The following is a 23,628-nucleotide window of genomic DNA, read 5'->3' on the forward strand; positions in this document are numbered from 1 at the left end:
ATGGGTTTTATTTGTACTAAACATGTTTATGGACAGATTGGGAGACTGAAATCAAGGAAGGGACAATTCAAAAATTACAGTAATAGATTTGTATTTTATATATATTTAAATATTTATAGACAATTATATTAAAAACTAAAAATATTATTACTTTAGTAGATCACTATTTTTTTTTTAAAAAATTGCAACGCAAATCTTCAAACTCTTGCGATGTCAAAGTAAGACTCAATTTTAAAAAACTGAAGAGGGTGCAGAATGCATTCGCTTATGGGATAAGGACAGAGAAACCAGCAAATTCTGAAGACGCGTGATACATATTAAATAGTGGAACATTTCTCTTTCTAACGATAATGGACTAAACACAACCATTTCAGGACGCTAACAACCCCCCTTCCAATGTAAGTAAGTAAGTACCGTATATACTTAAGTATAAGCCGACCCAAATATAAGCCGAGGCACCTAATTTTACCACAAAAAAACTGGGAAAACATTGACTCCAGTATAAGCCGAGGGTGGTAAATTTCAGAAATAAAAACCGATACCAATAAAATTACATTAATGGAGGCATCAGTAGGTTAAATGTTTTTGAATATTTACATCAAGCTCAAATTTAAGATAAGACTGTCCAACTGATCAAATCAATATTCTCATCTTCTTCAATGTAAATGTGCTTATATATCCTTTTAATAATAATAGAGTAAAATAACACATGTAATAATAATAATAAATACAGGAAAATAATACAAGTAATAATAAATAGAGTTAATTAATAAATGCAATAATATCAGAGTGAAATAATAAATGTATTATTAATAATAATAAAAATAGAGTAAAATAAATGTAATAGTAGCAACAATAATAGAGAAAAATAATAAATGTAATAATACCAATAATAATAGAGAAAAATAATAAATGTAATAATACCAATAATAATAGAGAAAAATAATAAATGTATAATATATTCTCAAGTATAAGCTGACCCAAATATAAGCCAACCAGGACCCTCACCCGAGTATAAGCTGAGGGGGGCTTTTTCAGTCTTAAAAAAAAGGGATGAAAAACTAGGCTTACACTCGAGTATATACAGTATGTCGGAAGCACAAATAGTATATTTCCCTTAGAAGCCTGATTACGTTTTCGGACTGTGGGCTGTATACAAATCTGTTGGATTATGGTTGTGTACGAAATGTAAATCAAGTGTTTTCTGCTGTTATGCAAGAGTGTGTGTTTCAGTAATGAAACTAGTTTTGACTGACAGCCTGCTGTTGACCTATCAGGCATGATTTCCGGCCTTTGGAGGTCGGAACTTCCTTCGGACTGATGAATGTGCTTTCTTATCTCTGTCTGTGTTGAGCTGGTGCTTGCTGTGCGAAGAGGCTATAGAAGAATGCCAGCTCAGAGAGATGGCTTTTGCTATGCTTTGTAAATGTTTGTAGATATTGAAATAAATGTTTGGACTTCAGACTACGGATGTGTTTGAGTCTGACATTGAACAGGAATTGGTGAGGCAGATGATTGGAGCCCCCAGATGGCGTAGTGGACTAAGTGACTTGAAGGTTGGGTTGCTGACCTGAAAGCTGCCAGGTTCGAATCCCACCTGGGGAGAGTGTGGATGAGCTCCCTCTATCAGCTCCAGCTCCATACGGGGACATGAGAGAAGCCTCCCACAAGGATGGTAAAAACATCAAAACATCTGGGCGTCCCCTGGGCAACGTCCTTGCAGACGGCCAATTCTCTCACTCCAGAAGCAACTCCGGTTGCTCCTGACATGAAAAAAAAAAAATTAAGGGTGCTGGAGAAGATGATTGATGGAGTTTAGAGAAACCCACCCGGCACGCACCCTGACCCCCATGCCAACAAAATCCTCATTGAGGCCATTCTCCCTTTGCTTTTACCCTTTGTTGACATTATACCAGTACATCCCCTTGTCCTGGCAGTGGTGACCAAGAGCATTTTGCGGTACGGAAGAGGCGTGTGCTCCCGTCTCTGGCCTTACGTGAGGTGGACCATCTCCTGGTGCAAGGCGTGCAAGGACTGGAGCGTCCCCGGCAGGGTCTGCTGGTAGTGCGTCTCGTGCTGCGTCTCGGCCGCTTTCAGTGCCAAAACGTACTGGTTGTGGAGGGAGTAGAGCTTCCAGAGGCTCCGGACGTATCTGTCCTTGGCTTTCTCTCGGTCCTTCTCTGCGGAGAAAGCGGCACATGAGAAGGCACAGCTGGGTCGGGCACCATCCATCACACATTGCGCCCCATCCTGCCGGGCAATTGGGGAGCCTGAGCCCAGGAGTGCCCTTTAGCAGCTTCGATCCGGTGGAAGTCAGTAGGATCTTATTCACTTGGGGTCGAGTAAACTCTACTCCCAAGTTCTCTTTCAGCACTGAGGGCAATGAGCAAGAAAGGAGTATCCAGTGGGAAGCCCAGTATTCTAGAAAGTTCATCCAGGGTTGTGGCCATTGGGGAAATGGCAGGCTTTGCACCAGGAACCTTTGGGAAAGGAGTCAGGCCTGTCAGCCTCCAGCAGCCTAGGGGATAAAAACCTTGTGAGTTGAAGGTTGGGTTGCTGACCTGAAGGCTGACAGGTTCGAATGCCACCCGGGGAGAGCGAGGATGAGCTCCCTCTGTCAGCTCCAGCTCCATGCGGGGACATGAGAGAAGCCTCCCACAAGGATGGTAAAACATCAAAACATCTGGGCAATGTCCCCTGGGCAACGTCCTTGCAGACGGCCAATTCTCTCACTCCAGAAGCAACTCCGGTTGCTCCTGACACGAAAAAAAAGCAATCTGTGCACGCCTGTCCTGGGATTGCAGTTGGAAGACATTCTGCCATCCTCCTCCTCCTCAGCACACCTCAAAGCAGATGTTGCAGAGCAGGAGGAGTCACATTCATTTAGAACAGGCCTGGGCCAACTTCGGCCTTCCCTCCAGGTGTTTTGGACTTCAAATCCCAGAAATCAGCTGTTAGGAATTGTGGGAACTGAAGCCCAAAACACCTGGAGGAAGGCCCAGGCGTGATTTAGAAGGTGCTGCAACAAGCAAACAAAAGGACCTAAATTCAAAATATAGCAGAAAGGGAAGGAAGAGCTTCGGAAAGCAATTGGATGAGCAATAGCTGAAGGAAAGGCTACCAGTGGTCACTAGCCACACTGGCCTTGTGCTGCCTTCTGGATCAAAGGCCGCACTGCCCATGCTAAGCCAAACTGACCAGCCTCCGTGGGGTCCGCCTGACTTGCCTCGCCTCGCCTCTTTTGCCTTGGCTAGCCCTTCGCCTTGCCTTTCCTTTCGTCTCGCCTTGCCTTGCGCCTTGCCTTGCCTTTCGTCTTGCCTTGCCTTTCACCTTGCCTTGCCTTGCCTTTCCTCTCGCTTTGCCTTGCCTTGCGCCTTGCCTTGCCTTTCACCTTGCCTTGCCTGTGCTGGCCACCCCCCTGAACCCACCTTTGCTGGCCTCCTGGTACTTGCGCCTGGCCTGGGCGCTCTCCCGGACCTGGCTGCGATACTGGGCCCTCAGGCGCTCGGGCTCCTGCTGCGTGGCCTGAGGAGAGAAGGGTGGCCCTTTGGAAACCAGCTTGGCCTGTCACCTTGAGACCGGCTGTCCCACGGATCTCAGGACACATCCCCACCTCTCTGCCCCACCTGCCCACCCCCAAACACCCACTAGCCTTGGCCCTCCAGATTCCGGCTCCCAGAATCTGTTGTATTGTCACAACAGAATGGGGTGCAGGGGGAGACTAGGGGCCCATACCCGGGTGAACTCCTGGCTCATTTGCTGCCACTGTTCGCTGTAGGTCCGGCGGAGCTGCTGCTTGTTCTGGATGAGGAGGCCCAGGCGGTGGAGTGGTCCCGAGAGCACGGACCCCGCGTGGCGCTGCAGGATCTGGCTCAGGGCCTCCGTCTGGGTCACCAGCGACCACCAGCACTGCAAGGAGGAAGGCAAGCAGGAATGGAGGCAGGGAGAGGGCATGGGAAAAGGCTGTCAGAGTATTTGCAGCACAGCAGTAGTTGGATGGAAGCAGTGGAACGCAGAACGAAGAGACACTCAGAGATGTTGGTAAAACTACTTACAAAGTTTTACTGTATGCAGCAATAATCAACACAGACTTGCAGACGACAGACAAACACAGGACTGCTCTGTTCTCCAACAGAACTTGACTCGAACTCTAGGCAGACAGAACTCAACTGAACTGATGCAATCGTTATGCACAAACACTTGTGTCTGGATACTCCCTAGTTCCAGACACACATCAAGGTCATCATAGCTTCTTGGCAATTAACTTTTTCCACATTATGGTACAATCTGGATCAGGGGTCCCCAAACTTTTAAAACAGGGGGCCAGTTCACGATCCTTCGGACCGTTGGAGGGCCGGACTATAGTTGGCCACCGAGCAATAATAAATAAATAATAACATAATAACAACAATAATAAAAAAGAGGGTTGGAAGAGACCCTTTGGGCCATTGAGTCCAATCCCCTTCTGCCTTTGTGCACCGAAAGCACAAGCAAAACACCCCTGACAGATGGCCACCCAGCCTCAATGTTAATAATAATAGTAATAATAATAATAGTAATAATGATCTGCACGCATCATCCAAAAATACATCACACAGTCCTAGACACTTGGGAAGTGTTCGACTTGTGATTTTGTGAAACGAAATCCAGCATACCTATCTTGTTTGCTGTGTCATACAACGTCGTTGTGTCAATAATAATAATAATAATAATAATAAAGAGGGTTGGAAGAAACCCCGTGAGCCATTTAGTCAAACCCCCTTCTGCCTTTGTGCACCAAACGCACAAGCAAAGCACCCCTGACAGATGGCCACCCAGCCTCAATGTTAATAATATTAATATTAATAATAATAATAATAATAATAATAATAATAATAATAAGGGTTGTAAGAGAAGAAGAGACCCCTTGGGTCATTTCGCCCAACCCCCTTCTGCCCTTGTGCCGTGGGGGCCGGATAAATGGCTTCGATGGGCCGCATCCGGCCCCCGGGCCTTAGTTTGGGGACCCCTGATCTGGATGATGCAATCAGTTGCAATACAAGCATGGCACAAATTGCATTCAAACACTATCAATACACAAATCCCACATTAACAAAGGCAATGAGAGGCTCCCCCGGATGAGTGGCACCCAGTGGAGAGGATCAGCCTCTGCTGCCCGGCTCACCTGGCTGACCTGGCTGCCCCCTGGCACCACCCCACCGCCCTCCTGCTTCCCGGCCAGGCTGTGCATCTGGTGCAGGAGGGCCGCATACTCCCGGTCACTCTTGGCCCGCTGCCCCATCCACTTGCGCAGACCCTCCAGGAGACGCAGCTCCACGTCTTGCAGCTGCAGGAGGGCGGCGTGGCCCTCGAAGCATCCCAACTGCAGGCCAAAGCCAGGCACCGTAGTCCCTGGGGCACTGGCACGGTCCCTTTCCTACAATGAGAGAAGAGGAAATGGGGGTCAGGGCATGGAAAATTGGGGAGACTTCTGGAAGTACTGGAATGTACTTAGCCCTCTTTTTATACTGGTTTTAAACCACTTCATTGGATGTGCTTCAATAGCAGATTTCCAGATTAGTTTAGTGTTTACACTTTATTTTAATGTGTGGGAATTTAATATTTAATGTTTATTTGAAAGGTAAAGGTAAAGGTTTCCCCTGACATTAACTCCAGTCATGTCTAACTCTGGGGGTTGGTGCTCATCTCCATTTCTAAGCCGAAGAGCCGGCGTTGTCCGTAGACGCCTCCAAGGTCATGACTGCATGGAGCGCCGTTACCTTCCTGCCGGAGCAGTAGCTATTGATCTACTCACATTTGCATGTTTTCGAACTGCTAGGTTGGGCTGTGGCACAGCTGGCTAGTAACCAGCTGCTATAAATCACGACTGACCGAGAGGTCATGAGTTCGAAGCCCGGGTCGGGTTAAGCCTCCGACCATTAAAAATAGCCCCGGCTTGCTGTTGACCTATGCAGCCCCGAAAGACAGTTGCATCTGTCAAGTAGGGAAAATTTAGGTACGCTTTATGCGGGAGGCTAATTTAACTAATTTACAACACCATAAAACTGCCAGCAAAACACGAGGAAAAGAATGAGGAAGAACAGCCACCAAGTGGACGGTGAAGCAACAGCTCCCCCAGTGGCCGGAATCGTGAAGTTGGAAAGATGTTAAAATGCCTCTGTGTCTGTCTAAACTGAATGTTGTTTGTCTGTTGGCATTGAATGTTTGCCATATATGTGTTCATTGTAATCCGCCCTGAGTCCCCTTCGGGGTGAGGAGGTGTCAGGACCCAGGCTGCAGAGGCTCTTCGTCTGCCACAATAGTACTGGGAACGGGACTACATGGCCCATGAGACATCACACAAGGGCGGAATATAAATACTGTAAATAAATAAAAAAATAGGTTGGCAGAAGCTGGAACAACAGTGGGCGCTCACTCCGCTCTTGGGATTTGAACCTGGGATCTTTTGGTCCGCAAGTTCAGCAGCTCAGCGCTTTAACACATTGTGCCACCAGTGTGTACTTAGCCCTTTTTTTATACTGGTTTTAAACCACTTCATTGGATGTGCTCCAATAGCAGATTCCCAGATTAGTTTAGTGTTTACACCTTATTTTAATGTTTGGGTATTTCATATTTAATGTTTATTTTACTTGAGTGATCGTTGTCTTTGCTGTCCTAATGTAGCACAATTCCTATGTAAAACCATACTATGTATTTTTGATATTAATATTGAAATCTGAAATATCTACAGAAAGTCTTTACTCCTTCCTTCCTGTCCCAGGGCCCTTCTCCCCACTTCCCCTCTTCGGCCTTCCTCCTGCGACTGAGCGGCTGCTTCTCCATCACGGCTGGAGCAGTTCCCCAAAGTGTGTGTCAGCCAGGAAGCCTTTGCCTTTACCTTTGGGTTCAAGCAGGGACTTCTTTGGAAGTCAACTCTACCCCGCCCCCCCCCTTATACAGCATAGTGCAGGGGTCCCCAAACTTTTTAAACAGGGGGCCAGTTCACGAACCTTCGGACTGCTGAGGGCCGGACTATAGTTGGCCACCCAGCAACAATAATTAATAATAATAATAATAATAATAATAATAATAATAATAGAGGGTTGGAAGAGACCCTTTGGGCCATTTAGTCCAATCCCCTTCTGCCTCTGTGCACTAAAAGCACAAGCAAAGCACCCCTGACAGATGGCCACCCAGCCTCAATGTTAATCATAATAATAATAATAATAAAGAGGGTTGGAAGAGATTCTTTGGGCCATTGAGTCCAATCCCTTTCTGCCTCTGTGCACCAAAAGCACAAGCAAAGCACCCCTGACAGATGGCTACGCAGCCTCAATGTTAATGATAATAATAGTAATAATAATAATAATAATAATAATAATAATAATAATAAGGGTTGGAAGAGACCCCTTGGGCCATTGAGTCCAATCCCCTTCTGCCTCTGTGCACCAAAAGCACAAGCAAAGCACCCCTGACAGATGGCTACCCAGCCTCAATGTTAATGATAATAATAGTAGTAGTAATAATAATAATAATAATAATAATAATAATAATAATAATGGTTGGAAGAGACCCCTTGGGCCATTTAGTCCAACCCCCTTCTGCCTCTGTGCACCAAAAGCACAAGCAAAGCATCCCTGACAGATCACCACCTAGCCTCAATGTTAATAATAATAATAATAATAATAATAATAATAATAATGATAACAACAACAACACCACCACAGGCTTTTGGAACACAATACTCCTGACCTCACAATCGGGTTAAAAACAAAGTATGGATTGTCGATGTTGCAATCCCAGGTGACAGCAGGATTGAGGAGAAACAACTGGAAAAGCTGACACGATATGAGGATTTAAAGATCAAATTGCAAACACTCTGGCACAAGCCAATCAAGGTGGTCCCAGTGGTGATTGGCACACTGGGTCCAGTGCCTAAAGGCCTTGGCCTGCACTTAAACACAATCGGTGCTGACAAAATTACCACCTGCCAGATGCAGAAGGCCACCTTACTGGGATCTGCACACATTATTCGCCAAAACATCACACAGTCCTGGACACTTGGGAAGTGTCCGGCGTGTGATCCAGTACAACAGCCAGCAGAGTGTCTGCTGTGGACTCATCTTGTTTTGTTTCAATAATAATAATAATAATAATAATAATAATAATAATAATAATAATAATAATAAAACCGACGAAACCATTGATCATATCCTCAGCTGCTGTAAGAAAATCGCACAGACAGACTACAAACAGAGGCACAACTATGTGGCCCAAATGATTCATTGGAACTTATGCCTCAAGTACCACCTGCCAGCAGCAAAGAACTGGTGGGATCACAAACCTGCAAAAGTATTAGAAAATGAACATGCAAAGATACTGTGGGACTTCCGAATCCAGACTGACAAAGTTCTGGAACACAACACACCAGACATCACAGTTGTGGAAAAGAACAAGGTTTGGATCATTGATGTTGCCATCCCAGGTGACAGTCGCATAGATGAAAAACAACAGGAAAAACTCAGCCGCTATCAGGACCTCAAGATTGAACTTCAAAGACTCTGGCAGAAACCAGTACAGGTGGTCCCGGTGATGATGGGCACACTGGGTGCTGTGCCAAAAGATCTCAGCCGGCATTTGGAAACAATAGACATTGACAAAATCACCATCTGCCAACTGCAAAAGGCCACCCTACTGGGATCTGCACACATCATCAGAAAATACATCACACAGTCCTAGACACTTGGGAAGTGTTCGACTTGTGGTTTTGCGAAATGAAATCCAGCATATCTATCTTGTTTGCTGTGCCATACAACGTCGTTGTGTTGATAATAATAATAATAATAATAATAATAATAATAATAATAATAATAATAATAATAATATTACTGGGATCTGCACGCATCATCTGAAAATACATCACGTCCTAGACACTTGGGAAGTGTTCAACTTGTGATTTTGTGATACGAAATCCAGCATACCTATCTTGTTTGCTGTGTCATAATAATAATAATAATAATAATAATAATAATAATAATAATAATAAGGGTTGTAAGAGAAGAAGAGACCCCTTGGGTCATTTAGCACAACCCCCTTCTGCCCTTGTGCCGTGGGGGCCTGACAAATGGTTTTGATGGGCCGCATCCAGCCCGTGGGCCTTAGTTTGGGGACCCCTGGCTTAGTGGATGTGCTGCCTGGTCAGGGCCACTCCACCCTCGGCTGCCCCTGCCAAGCCTGCCCTTGGGGAAAGTAGAGGGGACCCCTGGAGTGGCCAGCTATGGGGGCAACCCCTTTCCTCCCCCCATAAAGCCCCCCTGTGTCCAATTCCCATGCCTCTCGCAGCCCACATCCCATACCTTGCTGCCCATCCTGGGGTGCTGCCTGAGGCCGTGCTCTTTCTCGCGGGCCCTAAAAGAGGAACAGGAAGCCCTCCCGGCATTGCAAGATTCCCCCTTCCTGTGCTGGGTTTGGCTTCCACTCCTGAAAGCTGCAAGCCGGCCCTGCGGGAGAGACAGGGAGAGATCGGCTGGGCTTTGTCCATTCTCTCCCAAGAGGCTCCTGGGAGACCCAAGCCCACCCTGCCAGACCCTCCAACCGTTTCACCCTTGGTCTCCGCACTGCCTTTCCAATGTATCAGCCTCTTAGATCTACGGCAGCAGCACCGTCACTGGCTGTAAGAGGACCACCGCATTTGAAATGTGTTGTTGTTGTTGCTAATTTCCACCGTGGTTCTTCCTGCGATTGCATGCTGGTCTATCACTGCAAACAAGAGCAAAGAATCTGTGGCTCAGTCTACAAAATATACCGTATATACCCCGCTTCCCCGAAAATCAGACCTAGTAGAGGTTTTGCTGAATTGCTAAATATAAGGCCTCCCCCGAAAGTAAGACCTGGCAAAGTTTTTGTTTGGAAGCGTACGTACCATAGATTGTAGAACAATGATGGGCAAGGTTTTGCGCTAGGTGTGTCAAAATTCACCAAAAAAACCTAGCATGACTTGGGTGGTGTGTCACTTTGAGAGAAAAAAACCCCATAATTTTGCAATATGTATAGTTTAAATAACAAAAAAATATAATTGTAATATATAACTGTATTTAATAAATCAAAAACTATTATTTCCATGTACAACAATCTATGGTACTTGCAGTTTCGACGCTGATTTCTGTCTATTCTAGTTTCAATGTAGTCATTAATAATGAATAATAATGTAATTGTAATAATAGTAGTAATAATATAATATACAGTAGAGTCTCACTTATCCAACGTTCTGGATTATCCAATGCATTTTTGTAGTCAATGTTTTCAATACATCGTGATATTTCGGTGCTAAATTCGTAAATACAATAATTACTATATAGAATTACTGCATATTGAACTACTTTTTCTGTCAAATTTGTTGTATAACATGATGTTTTGGGTCTTAATTTGTAAAATCATAACCTAATTTGATGTTTAATAGGCTTTTCCTTAATCCCTCCTTATTATCCAACATATTCGCTTATCCAACATTCTGCTGGCCAGTTTATGTTGGATAAGTGAGACTCTACTGTATATAATTGTAATATATAACTGTATTTAATAAATCAAAAACGATTTACTACCATTATTTCCATGTACAACCATCTATGGTACCTCTTGCAGTTTTCCACGCTGATTTCTCTCTATTCTAGTTTCAATGTAGTCATGAATAATGAATAATAATATAATAGTAATAATAGTAGCAATAATATGATAATATATTACAATAACAATAGAATGATATAATATATACGGTATATTGTGCATAATTCCCATGGACTAAACAACAAAACCACTGGACCAAATCGCATCAATATATGAATATATTGCACAAGATTTCCCTAGCCTAAAATGATACATTTTAAAATATTGGTTTTATGGTTCTCGTCCCCTTGATCTGGTCAAGTAAGTGTGATTTATTGTTATAATTGTATTATTTTACTTTGTTTAATAATGTGTATTATGTTGTTATGTAATGTTTGTGTTTGCTTTTATGACTGTAAACCGCCCTGAGTCCCATCCGGGAGATAGGGCGGTATATAAATAAAGTTTTATTATATTATTATTATTATAATTTGGCCACAGAAGACATAGTCATCCAATCAATCTGCATGCGGCAGCATGTCAGCAAAAATGGCTAGGTATGTCAGTGCTGACACGCGTGTCATAGGTTGGCCATCACTGTTGTAGAACATGGAAATACAGTAGTGTCTCATCCTCAGAGGTTGTCCTTGCTTAGTTTCTCCACACCTCATACCCTCTGAGGATGCCTGCCATAGATGTAGGCAGAACGTCAGGAGAGAATACTTCTGGAAAATGGCCATACAGCCCGGAAAGCATACAACAACCCTGTGATCCTGGCCATGAAAGCCTTTGACAACACATGCCTGCCTGCCTGACCATGTACCCCATGTGCGCAAACCCAGAAAACACAGTCAAAGGAAGCATGTTTGCATAGTTCCAACATTTAATAAACTTTTAATCTCTCTAGCGTTATATCCACATCCATTAAATTAAAAAAACACTGGCCACGGGAATTGGCTCCTTGTTTTAAATTACAAGAAATAATTTGTGCACCAAAAAAGTTATTATAGAAAAAGGAGTCCTGGGCCGCAGCCCTTCTGCCCCAAGCCCCTCCCCTCCCTTCTTCCCTCCCTCCCTCCCTCCCTCCCTCCCTCGAGCGCCCCCCTCCTGCCCCACAGAAGGGAGGGAAGGAAGGAGGGAGGGAGGGAGGGAGGGGCACCGGTGGGATGGGGAAGGCAGGCGGGCGGTCAAGCGGTCAGGCGCCAGGACCACATCCGATTGTCATCCGAGAGGAGGGGGCAACAAGGCACATGAGGACAGGTGGAAGCTCCAGTGACTTTGGGTGGATCCGGGGGGCACTGGGGGCGGCTCGGGGGCAAGCGAGCGGCCGTGTTGTTGCTGTCGTCGCCCTTGGAGGAGCGGCAGCAACGAGGGAGGGAGGGAGGGAGGGAGGAAGGCCCCTAGCAGCAACGGTGGCACAGCAGAAGGAGGCCGTGGCCCCTGCCCACCCAAGGGCTCCGTGGCCCCCACCCTCCCTCCCTCCCTCCCGGAGCCCCTGGATGAGGCTCCCCACTCAATTGCACAGGGCAAGTCTGGCGAGGCAAGGAGAAGGCTGGGGAGGGGGCCCGTAGAGCGGGGGCCCCTCAGACTGCCGGGTACAAGGCTGGCGCAGAGGGAGGAGGGGGCTTGGCCGATGCCAACAGCGAGGCAGGGGCCACGGAAAGAGGAGGCTCGTCCTCAGCCCCATCGCTACCACCAAACTGGTTCTGTGTAGAAAAATCACTTTGGTGAGTTCAAACCAGAGCCAGGAGGAGAGAGTGCCAGCCCTCCGCTAACTGGACCCGAGGCTCCGGCCCCTCCGGCCGCTTCCTTCCCCTGCCGTTCCAGGGGGCACGGGCTCATCAAAGGGCACTTTGGTCTCTGATGAAGGCAGTCCGCTCGCCGCTTCGGTGCTCGTCGTTCTCCTCCTCCTCGTCCTCCTCCAGCCAGGCGTCCGAAGGCAGGCCCTTGTAGGCAATGATGCCGCCGCTCTCGAGCGAGTAGACTTTCACTCCGCGCAGGCGCAGACCGGAGCGCAGCTGCAGCACCAGGAAGACCGTGACGAAGACCAGGACAATGAAGAAGCAGCTCAGGCTGGCCACCAGCACGGGGAGGTTGGCACTGCCTCCAGCCAGGGATGCCGGCGCCCCAACGCCGCCACTGGTCCCCAGCGCGGGAGAGGCCCGGCTGCTCTGCGTCTGGTGGGAGCAGCTCTGCTCCTGGCTGTTGTAATGGGCGTGCGCCGGGCAGGAGAGGCACTGGGTGGCCCCGGGCCCCAGGCAGGTGGCGCAGGAGGGGTGGCAGGGCAGGCAGAGCAGCGGGCGCAGGTGGGGGCCCAGGCTGTTCTCCAGCGGGGCTGCCGGCGGAGGCGGACCTGGAGCAAAGCCGGGTGGGCAGGTCTTCAAGCAGCTCTTCTGGTGAAGGAAAAATCCCTCTTCGCACACTGCAGAAAAGAGGAGGGTAGGCCGAGGGTTAGGGATGTCTAGAGTATTGCAGTGCAGCGGTAGTAGTGTGAAAAGCAATGGAGCGCAGAATGAAGCGACACTTCGGGGCGTCAGTAAAAGCAATATACAAAGCTTTACTGAATGAAGCAATAAACAGCAGAAACAGACTCTTGCAGACGATAAACAAACACAGGACTGATCTGTTCTCCAACAGATCTCAAACTCAACTCGAACTCAAGACAGACTGAACTGATGCAATACATACCCTGTTTCCCCGAAAATAAGACATCCCCAAAAAATAAGACCTAGCAGAGGTTTTGCTGAATTGCTAAATATAAGGCCTCCCCCGAAAGTAAGACCTAGCAAAGTTTTTGTTTGGAAGCATGCCCACCAAACAAAACACAAGAGCATGCAGGATTGGTAAATGTACATACGAGTTGTACATGGAAATAATGGTAATAATAAGAAATTCTTGACAGGAGTCACAATTTGTCTAGTTTGGTTATGTTGGTTTGTGATAAAAAAAAACTACTGTACAGTATATAATGAAGGTTCATTATTTTTGTTCAATAATAAATGTGAATTCTTCTTCATGGAAAAATAAGACATCCCCTGAAAATAAGACCTAGCACATCTTTGGGAGCAAAAAATAATATAAGACACTGTCTTATTTTCGGGGAAACACGGTATACACATACTCTTGTGTCTGGATACTCCCTAGTTCCAGCCACACACACCAAGGTCATCATAGCTCATTAGTGATTACCATATATACTCAAGTATAATCCGACCCGAATGTAAGCCGAGGCACCTAATTTTACCACAAAAAAACTGGGAAAACATTGACTCCAGTATAAGCCGAGGGTGGTAAATTTCAGAAATAAAAATAGATAGCAATAAAATTACATTACTTGAGGCATCAGTAGGTTAAATGTTTTTGAATATTTACATAAAGCTCAAATTTAAGATAAGACTGTCCAACTCTGATCAAATCATTATTCTCGTCTTCTTCAATGTAAATGTGCTTATGTATCCTTTTAATAATAATAGAGTAAAATAATACATGTAATAATAATAATAATAATAAATGCAGGAAAATAATACAAGTAATAATAAATAGAGTAAAATAATAAATGCAATAATAATAATAACAATAATATCAGAGTGAAATTGAACTTCAAAGATTCTGGCAGAAACCAGTGCAGGCGGTCCCAGTGGTGATGGGCACACTGGGTGCCATGCCAAAAGATCTTGATGAGGACTGAAAAATATGGATTTTTAGACATATATTGTATGCACATTAGAAGCAGTGAAATGTAGAAAAATCAGACTCTCTCTGTGTTAGATTTTAGGGATGCACAAGCTGACAGGACAGGGGGGAGAAGGGGGGGCAGTTATCTATAAATTCCAGTGTGAATTGGTTCCTAACACAGCTTAATGGAAGGAGAGCTGACCTCTCCCCCTCCCTTTTGACAAGGGGCCATGATTAATCTACAAAAGCTGAGCCGTGGTGTCTGTGACTTACTACACGCTTTTAGAGTGCTTAGATAGGAAAATGCTGATTGTGCATATTTATGTCCATGTATGTAAGCATGTGAAGTGACGTACTAATGACGAGATGTATGTAGAAGCATGTTCTTTGTCTGAAAATGTATAAAAGGCAAGTCAACGCCTTGATCTCGGCTCTCTGGAAAGCTTTTGGAAGAGATTCCACTTCCAGGGACTCAGCTGAAATAATAAACCGGACTTTTTGGCCTCTCAAAAGGATCTCTCTTTGCGTTATCTCTCCCTTCATCTACAACAATCTCAGCCGGCATTTGGAAACAATAGACATTGACAAAATTACGATCTGCCAACTGCAAAAGGCCACCCTGCTGGGATCTGCACGCATCATCTGAAAATACATCACACAGTCCTAGACACTTGGGAAGTGTTCGACTTATGATTTTGTGATATGAAATCCAGCATATCTATCTTGTTTGCTGTGTCATAATAAAATCATATCAGAGTGAAATAATAAATGTATTAATAATAATAGTAAAAATAGAGTAAAATAAATGTAATAGTAGCAACAATAGAGAAAAATAATAAATATAATAATACCAATAATAATAGAGTAAAATAATAAATTTACCATATATTCTCGAGTATAAGCTGACCCAAATACAAGCCAACCAGGACCCTCATCCGAGTATAAGCTGAGGGGGGCTTTTTCAGTCTTAAAAAAAGGGCTGAAAAACTAGGCTTATATTCGAGTGTATACGGTAACTCTTTACACATTGGATGATGCAATCTGACTGCAATACAAGCCCTGCCTCATGCACGGAGGAGGAGTTGATTAAAGCTACGGACAATGCAGTCGCTGTCGCCCGCTTTTGGTCTAAAACTATTTAGCTGTTTGTGATTCCTTTATTTTTATCACTTTTGGACTTGTTTGTTATGCAGTGCTTTTGACACGAAATAAATAGAGACGAAATAAATAAACCCCCCAATGCTAATAGCCAATGGTGCTCTTCCCTCCTCCTCTGTTTCTTCTCCCGAACTCACCCACACAGGCCTGACCGGTGGCAAGGGTTTTGCAGCCGCTGCTCTCAAACTGGTTGGAGAGGCCCGGGGGGTCCGTAGCCGTCCCGTACAGGACCATTGTGAACTTGGTGAGGGTTCCTGCAAGACAAGGAGGGAAGTGAAGCCGCCGGGCACAATCACAGAAGCTCACGAGGCACCCGCAGGTCCTTTCCTGGATAGGCTTAAAAGATTCTGCTGTTTCCCCCCCTTGTTTAACAAGGAAATCAATGTTAAAGTCACTTTGGTGCCACCATGAGTTAGAAATGGCTTCAAGGCATACAACATAAACAACAAGTTCTCATGATCCCCCTCCCTTTGGGGAGATCTTACGAAGAGGGAGCAAGGGAGTCACAGTTCAGTTGAACTGGAAGGGAGGTAGAGTAGAGTAAGCTTCATAATTTGGTCTTTGTTAAAATCTTTGCATGAAAATTTCAGGTTATAGTTGTTGTGTTAGAAGGAAGAATGGGAGGATGTTTCACTGGGAATGGGGGGGGGGGATATTTATTTATTTATTTGCGACATTTATATCCCACCCTTTTCACCCCAAAGGGTTTACAAGTATATATACATACAGTTTATTATATTATATGACTATATTGCTTGTTTTCTGCTGCCCTGCAGACTAGGACACGGAACAATGGCTTCAAACTACAGGAAAGGAGATTCCACCTGAACATCAGGAAGAACTTCCTCACTGTGAGAAGGGCTGTTCGACAGTGGAACTCTCTCCCCGGGGCCGTGGTGGAGGCTCCTTCCTTGGAGGCTTTTAAGCAGAGGCTGGATGGCCATCTGTCGGGGGTGCTTTGAATGCGATTTCCTGCTTCTTAGCAGGGGGTTGGACTGGATGGCCCATGTGGTCTCTTCCAACTCTACTATTCTATGATTCTATGATTCTATGATATTGCAATATTAATTAATAATATTTCTTGTAAGATAAATATACAATTATAATAGTGAATTATAATTATTATTACATTGTATTACATCATATTATTATTATTAATATTACATGTACAGTAGTCTCTCACTTATCCAAGCCTCTGGATTATCCAAGCCATTTTGTAGTCAATGTTTTCAATATATCATGATATTTTGGTGCTAAATTCGTAAATACAGTAATTACAACATAACATTACTGCATATTGAACTACTTTTTCTGTCAAATTTGTTGTATAACATGATGTTTTGGTGCTTAATTTGTAAAATCATAACCTAATTTGATGTTTAATAGGCTTTTCCTTAATCCCTCCTTATTATCCAAGATAATCGCTTATCCAAGCTTCTGCCGGCCCGTTTAGCTTGGATAAGTGAGACTCTACTGTATATATATATATATACAATATATTTTAATATTAGTATAGTGTAATATTATTATATCGTTAAATTGATACAGGAGACATGGTGGAAAGATGTCTTCCTGGCCCCGCCTTCTTCATTCTGGTCTAGAATGGCAGTTAGACCGGCGGGGGGGGGGAGTGCTCCCATATGGTTGCATATGGATGTCAGAAGGGCACTGCAATGTGATGGATGGGCAGAGAGAATAGTACTAATGGGGGACAATTACTGTAGCCACTGTTCAACGGTGTATGCGTTTATGTGTGTTTTATATATTAGTGTGTTTAAATTTGGGGGAGGGAGCAATAATATATTATACTATACTTTATCTTGATCAAAAATGTAATTTCTACTATAGTAAAGGTAAGGTTTTCCCCTGACGTTAAGTCCAGTCATGTCTGACTCTGGGGGTTGGTGCTCATCTCCATTTCTAAGCCGAAGAGCCGGTGTTGTCCGTAGACACCTCCAAGGTCATGTGGCCGGCATGACCATGGAGCGCCGTTACCTTCCCGCCAGATCTACTCACATTGGCATGTTTGATCTACTCCTATTGATCTACTCACATTGGCATGTTTTCGAACGGCTAGGATGGCAGAAGCTGGAGCTAACAGTGGCCGCTCACGCCGTTCCTGAGATTTGAACCTGGGACCTTTCGGTCTGCAAGTTCAGCAGCTCAGTGTTTTAACACACTTCGCCACCGGGGCTCCTTGTATATCATTATACTGCACTTTATCTTGTTCAGAAAATGTAATTTCTGCTAAATATTTATTGTAATTCCTGCAATAAATATAGGGGGGGTTGCACAACCTTACCGTAATTATTGGCTTCGCTGGTGTTCTCTATTTCCAGAACCCACTCCCCTGCAGGATCCTCATCCCAGGAATGGGTGGTCATGAAGGCCCAGTCGTTGAAGCCATCAGCAGAGTAGTCGTGGGGTCTGGTAATAAATGGGGGGAGAGGCTGGATGGATGAAGGCACAGTGGGTGGGGAGCAGGGGGGTGAAAGGGTTGGGGGAGCATGGAAGAGCAGCTTCCTCACCTGGCAGCCAGCAGGGTGGACCGGGTGCCCATGGGGCTCACCAGGTGGATGGCCAGGTCCCCCCGGCGGTTGTAGGAGAGGGTCAGGCGGGCTTGGACGTGCTCCAGCTGCCCAACGGCGCTGGCCTTCCCTCGGCAGGCGTCCACCTTCTGGCGCACCTCCAGCCGCTTCCCGATGTCCCTGTGGGGCAGAACGAGGGACTCAGGAGAGGGAGAGGGAGCCGTTCGAGAGCCATTTGTTCACCCAACAGAAGAGGCCTCATTCCACTCCCACAGAAGGGACCCCTTTCCCCACTGAGGACCCACCTGGGTTCCGTCAGGATATCAATGATACACTTCCGTTGCGGCCCCACCGAGGTCCAGTTCTTGGCCAGGGCCACCATGGCGCCAGCGTCGAGGAGCCCATAGCCATAGGAGTGGCTGACTGCAAGGAGAGAGGCAAAGAAGACAGGAATGGCAGGGGTGTTTTGGGGGTTTTTGCACTTACCTTTGGACATCCCTGTAATGAAGTGTGAATTTGGTTTACAGATGTTATGTTTAATTGTGTGTTTATGTTTTAAAAGGGTAAGTATCACAGTTATTGCATCTTACCGTGTTTCCCCGAAAATAAGACAGTGTCTTATATTATTTTTTAACCCCAAAGATACGCTAGGTCTTATTTTCAGGGGATGTCTTATTTTTCCATGAAGAAGAATTCATATTCATTGTTGAACAAAAAAATATGAACATTGATTCTATACTGTATAGTAGTTGTCATCACAAACCAACATAACTAAACCAGACAAACTGTGACTTCTGTCAAGAATTTCTTTTTACTACCATTATTTCCATATATAACTGGTATGTAAGCCGCCCCGAGTCCCTCTGTAGAGATGGAGGCGGGGTATAAAAATAAAATAATAATAATAATAATAATAATGAACATGGTGTTTTGTTTGGCGGGCGCCGGGCATGCTTCCAAACAAAAACTTTGCTAGGTCTTACTTTCAGGGGAGGCCTTATATTTAGCAATTCAGCAAAACTTCTATTAGGTCTTATTTTTTAGGGATGTCTTATTTTCAGGGAAACAGGGTAGCATTCTGAGGCAGGTTGCCATAGAAACGTAGGCGGAGCCAACTGTCATTTGGCAGAAGAGAGTTTGAAAAGAAACTCAGTCAGTCTGTGGTCAGAGAACTACAGGGAAGGTTGATTTTAGTCTGGGCTCTGGTGAAGCTCAGAAGGCTGATCCTGAGTTAGGGGATCAGGGATAAAATAAGTTTGGTGACTTATTTTAAGATAGTCTGTTAGTGAAGAAAGAACTGATGTTTTAAGAAGTTTGGAACACCTCAACATAGCTTTGCAACCATTATCTAAGTGCCTTTAAAGAAATTACTGTAACCATCAAGCTCTGTGCCTGAAATAAACTTGTTATTGTTCTTTCAACATCCAAGCCTCTGTCACACATATTCTAAAGTAAGTTACACTACCATCTAAAGTGGATAAGAAGAAGAAAGGGGAAAAAGATTCCCCTCTGCCTGACTTCTTTACAATCCCCCACCCCTTCTCTTGCCTGTCCTCTTTCGTCTTGCAACAACAGTAGCACAGCAGCCTGCCCCCATTACCTTTCCGCCCCACGCCATTGGTGGCCCAGTCGTTGGTGTTCAGGTGAGCCGGTTTGGAGGTCTGCACCACCAGGTGCTGCATGTCGCGCCAGGTCAGGTTCTTGCTACAGAGAAGGAGCAGATGAGTCATTGTGGGGCCCTTTTTCCACCCAAACACCCACTCAGGCTCACAGGCCTCGCCCCATTCCCTCCTCTGCCCTCTCTTGCCCTTACTTGGCCTCCAGAGCGAGTGCAATGATGCCAGCGGCCAGTGGGGCAGAAGCGGAAGTGCCGGTGTGCGATTCGGTGCATTTCTGCCGCAGGTCGGTCGTCACCTGGGGTGGGAGGGGAGGGAGAGAAAAGCTGGTATGAATGGCCACAGTACCAGGGCGTCCAACCACTGAATGTTCCCTCCCAGATCTCGGGCAGAGACACTCACGATCTGCTTCTCATTCTGGCTGCCACTGCTGTAGGTGGTGGCCAGGGTGGAGGAGCAGGCCTCGCTGTACCAGGGAACGTTGCCGTACTGGGTGGTGCTGCTGATGGAGAGCGTGTAGATGCTGTTGGTGTAGCCGTCACAATTGCAGCTGTCGTGCTCCCGGCCGCCGTTCCCAGAGGCCCAAACAAAAATGGAGCCCAGACCGTTACGCCCCTGGAAAAGCATGGAGGATCGAGTCAGGCAGACAATGGAGCATGACCATCAGGTTTTGCAATTGAAGGCCAGTGGTATCTACATACGCACTACCCTTCCTTTCTGCCTGTGATCCTACTCGATGACTTGCCTGGCTGACTCCCCGGTAAAAAGCTTCTTCGGCCAGCCGGGCTGGGCCATCCACTGTCTTCCCGTCATCCTCGGGGCCCCAACTGGCACTGTAGATGTGGATGTGGTTGGGGTTGAGACCCAAGGACCGGGCTTCCACGGCATCCGTCACCTCTCCATCTAGCATGCGGACACCTAGGGCGAGATACCACGCTCATTCCGGCCAGCTGAAGGACAAAAGGGACTGGCCTCTCCCCCCACCCCAAACCATTCCCCAGAGAGCTGCTGCTTCCATCTCCAGTGGGCCACCTACCTCCGATCTTGGCATTGTAAGCTACACCTACACCACAGATGCCATTGTTTGCCACTGCGGCGACTTCCCCTGCACATCGAGTGCCGTGCCTGAAACAGAGGGAACAGATAGGCTTGTTGGGGGGGGGCGTCCTGGTGGCCCACCCCAAGTGTCTCCCTGCCCCACCCAGACGGCATTCCAGCCCGGGCAGGGCTGGTCAAGGTACACCAATATGTGGGGCCAATGGAGCATTTGAGGTCCCAGCATCCTACCAACAGGTAAAGGTAAAGGTTTCCCCTGACGTTAAATCCAGTCGTGACCGACTATGGGGGTTGGTGCTCATCTCCATTTCTAAGCCAAAGAGCCGGCGTTGTCCATAGACACCTCCAAGGTCATGTGGCCGGCATGACTTCATGGAGCGCCGTTACCTTCCAGCCGGAGCGGTACCTATTGATCTACTCACATTGGCATATTTTTGAACTGCTAGGTTGGCAGGAGCTGGGGCTAACAGCGGGCGCTCATTCTGCTCCCGGGATTTGAACCTGGAACCTTTTGGTCCGCAAGTTCAGCAGCTCAGTGCTTTAACACACTGCGTCACCAGGGGTTTATGCTACCAGCAGCTGATGATAATCCCCCGATACAGATACATACACTTATGCACATGTACACATCCCATCCAGGTGCTGAGGTGTGGCACAATGCTCTACTTTCCCCACAGCCCCTTCAGCCCCACTGCAAGCCCCCACCTGTTGTCATTCATCTGGGTGTAGCGCGGCTGCGGGTCAGAGTCTTGGTCATTCACATCATAACTGGCGGCTGGATCCTGCAAGAACAGCAGAATCCGTTGCCCCCTCTTTCCTTGGCAAACCAGAAATCCAGCCCTGCCCCAGGGTTTTGGCAGGTCCCTGGAGCCCCCACTCCCAGAGGCTGAAGGGCCACAGCCTCCCCCTGCTCCTCCTTCTCAGTGTGGGGTAAAGAGACCCCGGGGCCGGGAGGAGGATGCCCCGCAAAGGCTCAAGGCCCCACCGCACGGCCACCAAGAGAGGCCACCCCAGTGGAAGAATGCGCATGCTGGAGCTGAGCTTGCCAGGCAGAGGGTCCCTGCCATGCCCGGCCTCCGACTCACATAATTGGCCTCGAGGTCCGGGTGGTTCTTCTCAATGCCATCATCCAAGATGGAGACCACGACGCCGCGCCCGGTGTAACCCTGCTGCCAGGCCTCCTGCACGTTCAGGTCCCTCTGGTTGGGGTTGGACTGGAGGTGAGAGAGGAGGGGGGAGGAAAGCAGGCACTTAAGGGGAGAGAATTCCAGCTGAACTGGGATTTCTGGTTGGGGGTGGGGGGGCACTGAGAACCTGACAACTCAACTCCCCATCTTCAAGGCAGGTCTTAGGAAGAAGACTATCACTTTGAAAATGGAAATACAGTAAGTACCGAGTAGTAATTCTGATAAAGCAGTGGTTCCCAACCTTTTTCTGACCAGGGACCACTTTAACCAAGGACCCATCTCCAACATTAGTACCAAAAGGGTTACAAATCAGTTTTTGGTCAATGTTAGATTTGCTTTGGTTATTTGGGCTGTTGACTCAGAAAAATGCATTGGATAGACCACATCAGCTCTAGTTTCTGATACAGAACATATGCCACTCAAGAGTCACCATCTGCTCACCTACAGAAAATCATATTTAATAATGTACAGATGATGTGGTCTGCCCAAAGCAATGTTCTGAATCAACACCCCAAATAACTCCAGGAACGGGCCTAAAAATGAAGACACCAAGGCGCCCCTGCTTCTAGGCGCCACATGGAATGGGAGGGGAAACAGCAGTCAGGAGGCTTGTAGTCACGCCTTTTGTGGGTAGTTAGCTGCTCCCCTCCCGAAATCCCCGTTGCCTCGGCTGACATGTGATCCAGCATAGTGATCTTGTTTGCTGTGTACTAATCTTGTTGTATATCAAATAATAAGCTGATGAAACAAATGATCATATCCACAGCTACTGTAAGAAAATCGCACAGACGGACTACAAACAGAGGCACAACTATGTGGCCCAAATGATTCACTGGAACTTATGTCACAAGTACCACCTGCCAGTAGTAAAGAACTGGTGGGATCACAAACCTGTAAACGTAGTGGAAAATGAGCATGCAAAAATATTGTGGGACTTGAAATCCAGACTGACAACATTTTGGAACATAATACACAGAGCTCACAGTTGTGGAAAATAAAAGAGTTTGGGTTATTGACGTTGCCATACCAGCTGACAGTCAAATTGGGTGATGGCGACAGGGGACAGGGAAAAGGCAGAACTGCTCAATGCCTTCTTTGCCTCGGTCTTCTCAGAAAAAGAAAGCCATCTTCAACCTCAGCAACACGGAATGGACGAAGGATTGGGGGAAATCCAACCCCAAATAGGGAGACACGTTGTCCAGGAACACCTGGCCTCTCTAAACGAATTCAAGTCCCCAGGGCCAGATCAGCTACACCCAAGAGTACTGAAGGAACTAGCGGAAGTTATTTCAGAACCACTGGCAATTATCTTTGAGAGTTCTTGGAGAACGGGAGAAGTCCCAGCAGATTGGAGGAGGGCGAATGTGGTCCCTATCTTCAAAAAGGGAAAAAAGAACGACCCAAACAATTACCGTCCGGTCAGCCTCACATCAATACCAGGCAAAATTCTGGAAAAGATCATTAAGGAAGTGGTCTGCGAACACTTAGAAACAAATGCGGTCATTGCTAATAGTCAACACGGATTTACCAAAAACAAGTCATGCCAGACTAATCTGATCTCTTTTTTCGATAGAGTTACGAGTTGGGTCGATACAGGGAATGCTGTGGATGTAGCCTACCTGGATTTCAGTAAGGCCTTCGACAAAGTCCCCCACGACCTTCTGGCAAACAAACTAGTAAAATGTGGGCTAGACAAAAGTACGGTTAGGTGGATCTGTAATTGGCTAAGCGAACGAACCCAAAGGGTGATTCTCACCAATGCGTCGTCTTCATCATGGAAAGAAGTGACAAGTGGAGTGCCACAAGCAGGGCTCCGTCCTGGGCCCG

General features: G+C 46.5%; 2 protein-coding genes across 4 annotated transcripts in view; both read right to left on the minus strand.

Annotated features, from left to right (window-relative positions):
* fes (FES proto-oncogene, tyrosine kinase) overlaps positions 1–11,309 on the minus strand; it is a 32,794-nt gene extending 21,485 nt beyond the window's left edge. For both annotated transcript variants that reach the window (XM_062963535.1, XM_062963534.1), the window contains exons 1-5: positions 9,336–11,309; positions 5,165–5,416; positions 3,736–3,909; positions 3,429–3,525; positions 1,997–2,180 (exon numbers count right to left, since the gene is read on the minus strand). In XM_062963535.1, coding sequence (XP_062819605.1) covers positions 1,997–2,180; positions 3,429–3,525; positions 3,736–3,909; positions 5,165–5,416; positions 9,336–9,347 — 719 coding nt within the window. In that variant the 5' untranslated portion in view covers positions 9,348–11,309. The remainder of the gene's footprint in view (positions 1–1,996; positions 2,181–3,428; positions 3,526–3,735; positions 3,910–5,164; positions 5,417–9,335) is intronic.
* Positions 11,310–11,446: 137 nt separating this feature from the next.
* The window catches only part of furin (furin, paired basic amino acid cleaving enzyme), a 32,961-nt gene continuing 20,779 nt past the window's right edge, over positions 11,447–23,628 (minus strand). For both annotated transcript variants that reach the window (XM_062963536.1, XM_062963537.1), the window contains exons 5-16: positions 21,700–21,828; positions 21,320–21,396; positions 20,595–20,683; positions 20,304–20,476; positions 19,961–20,173; positions 19,756–19,856; positions 19,543–19,646; positions 18,248–18,365; positions 17,943–18,122; positions 17,717–17,841; positions 15,552–15,668; positions 11,447–13,003 (exon numbers count right to left, since the gene is read on the minus strand). In XM_062963536.1, coding sequence (XP_062819606.1) covers positions 12,423–13,003; positions 15,552–15,668; positions 17,717–17,841; positions 17,943–18,122; positions 18,248–18,365; positions 19,543–19,646; positions 19,756–19,856; positions 19,961–20,173; positions 20,304–20,476; positions 20,595–20,683; positions 21,320–21,396; positions 21,700–21,828 — 2,007 coding nt within the window. In that variant the 3' untranslated portion in view covers positions 11,447–12,422. The remainder of the gene's footprint in view (positions 13,004–15,551; positions 15,669–17,716; positions 17,842–17,942; positions 18,123–18,247; positions 18,366–19,542; positions 19,647–19,755; positions 19,857–19,960; positions 20,174–20,303; positions 20,477–20,594; positions 20,684–21,319; positions 21,397–21,699; positions 21,829–23,628) is intronic.

Source organism: Anolis carolinensis, unplaced genomic scaffold, assembly GCF_035594765.1.
Source record: "Anolis carolinensis isolate JA03-04 unplaced genomic scaffold, rAnoCar3.1.pri scaffold_11, whole genome shotgun sequence".
Lineage (NCBI taxonomy): Eukaryota > Metazoa > Chordata > Lepidosauria > Squamata > Dactyloidae > Anolis > Anolis carolinensis.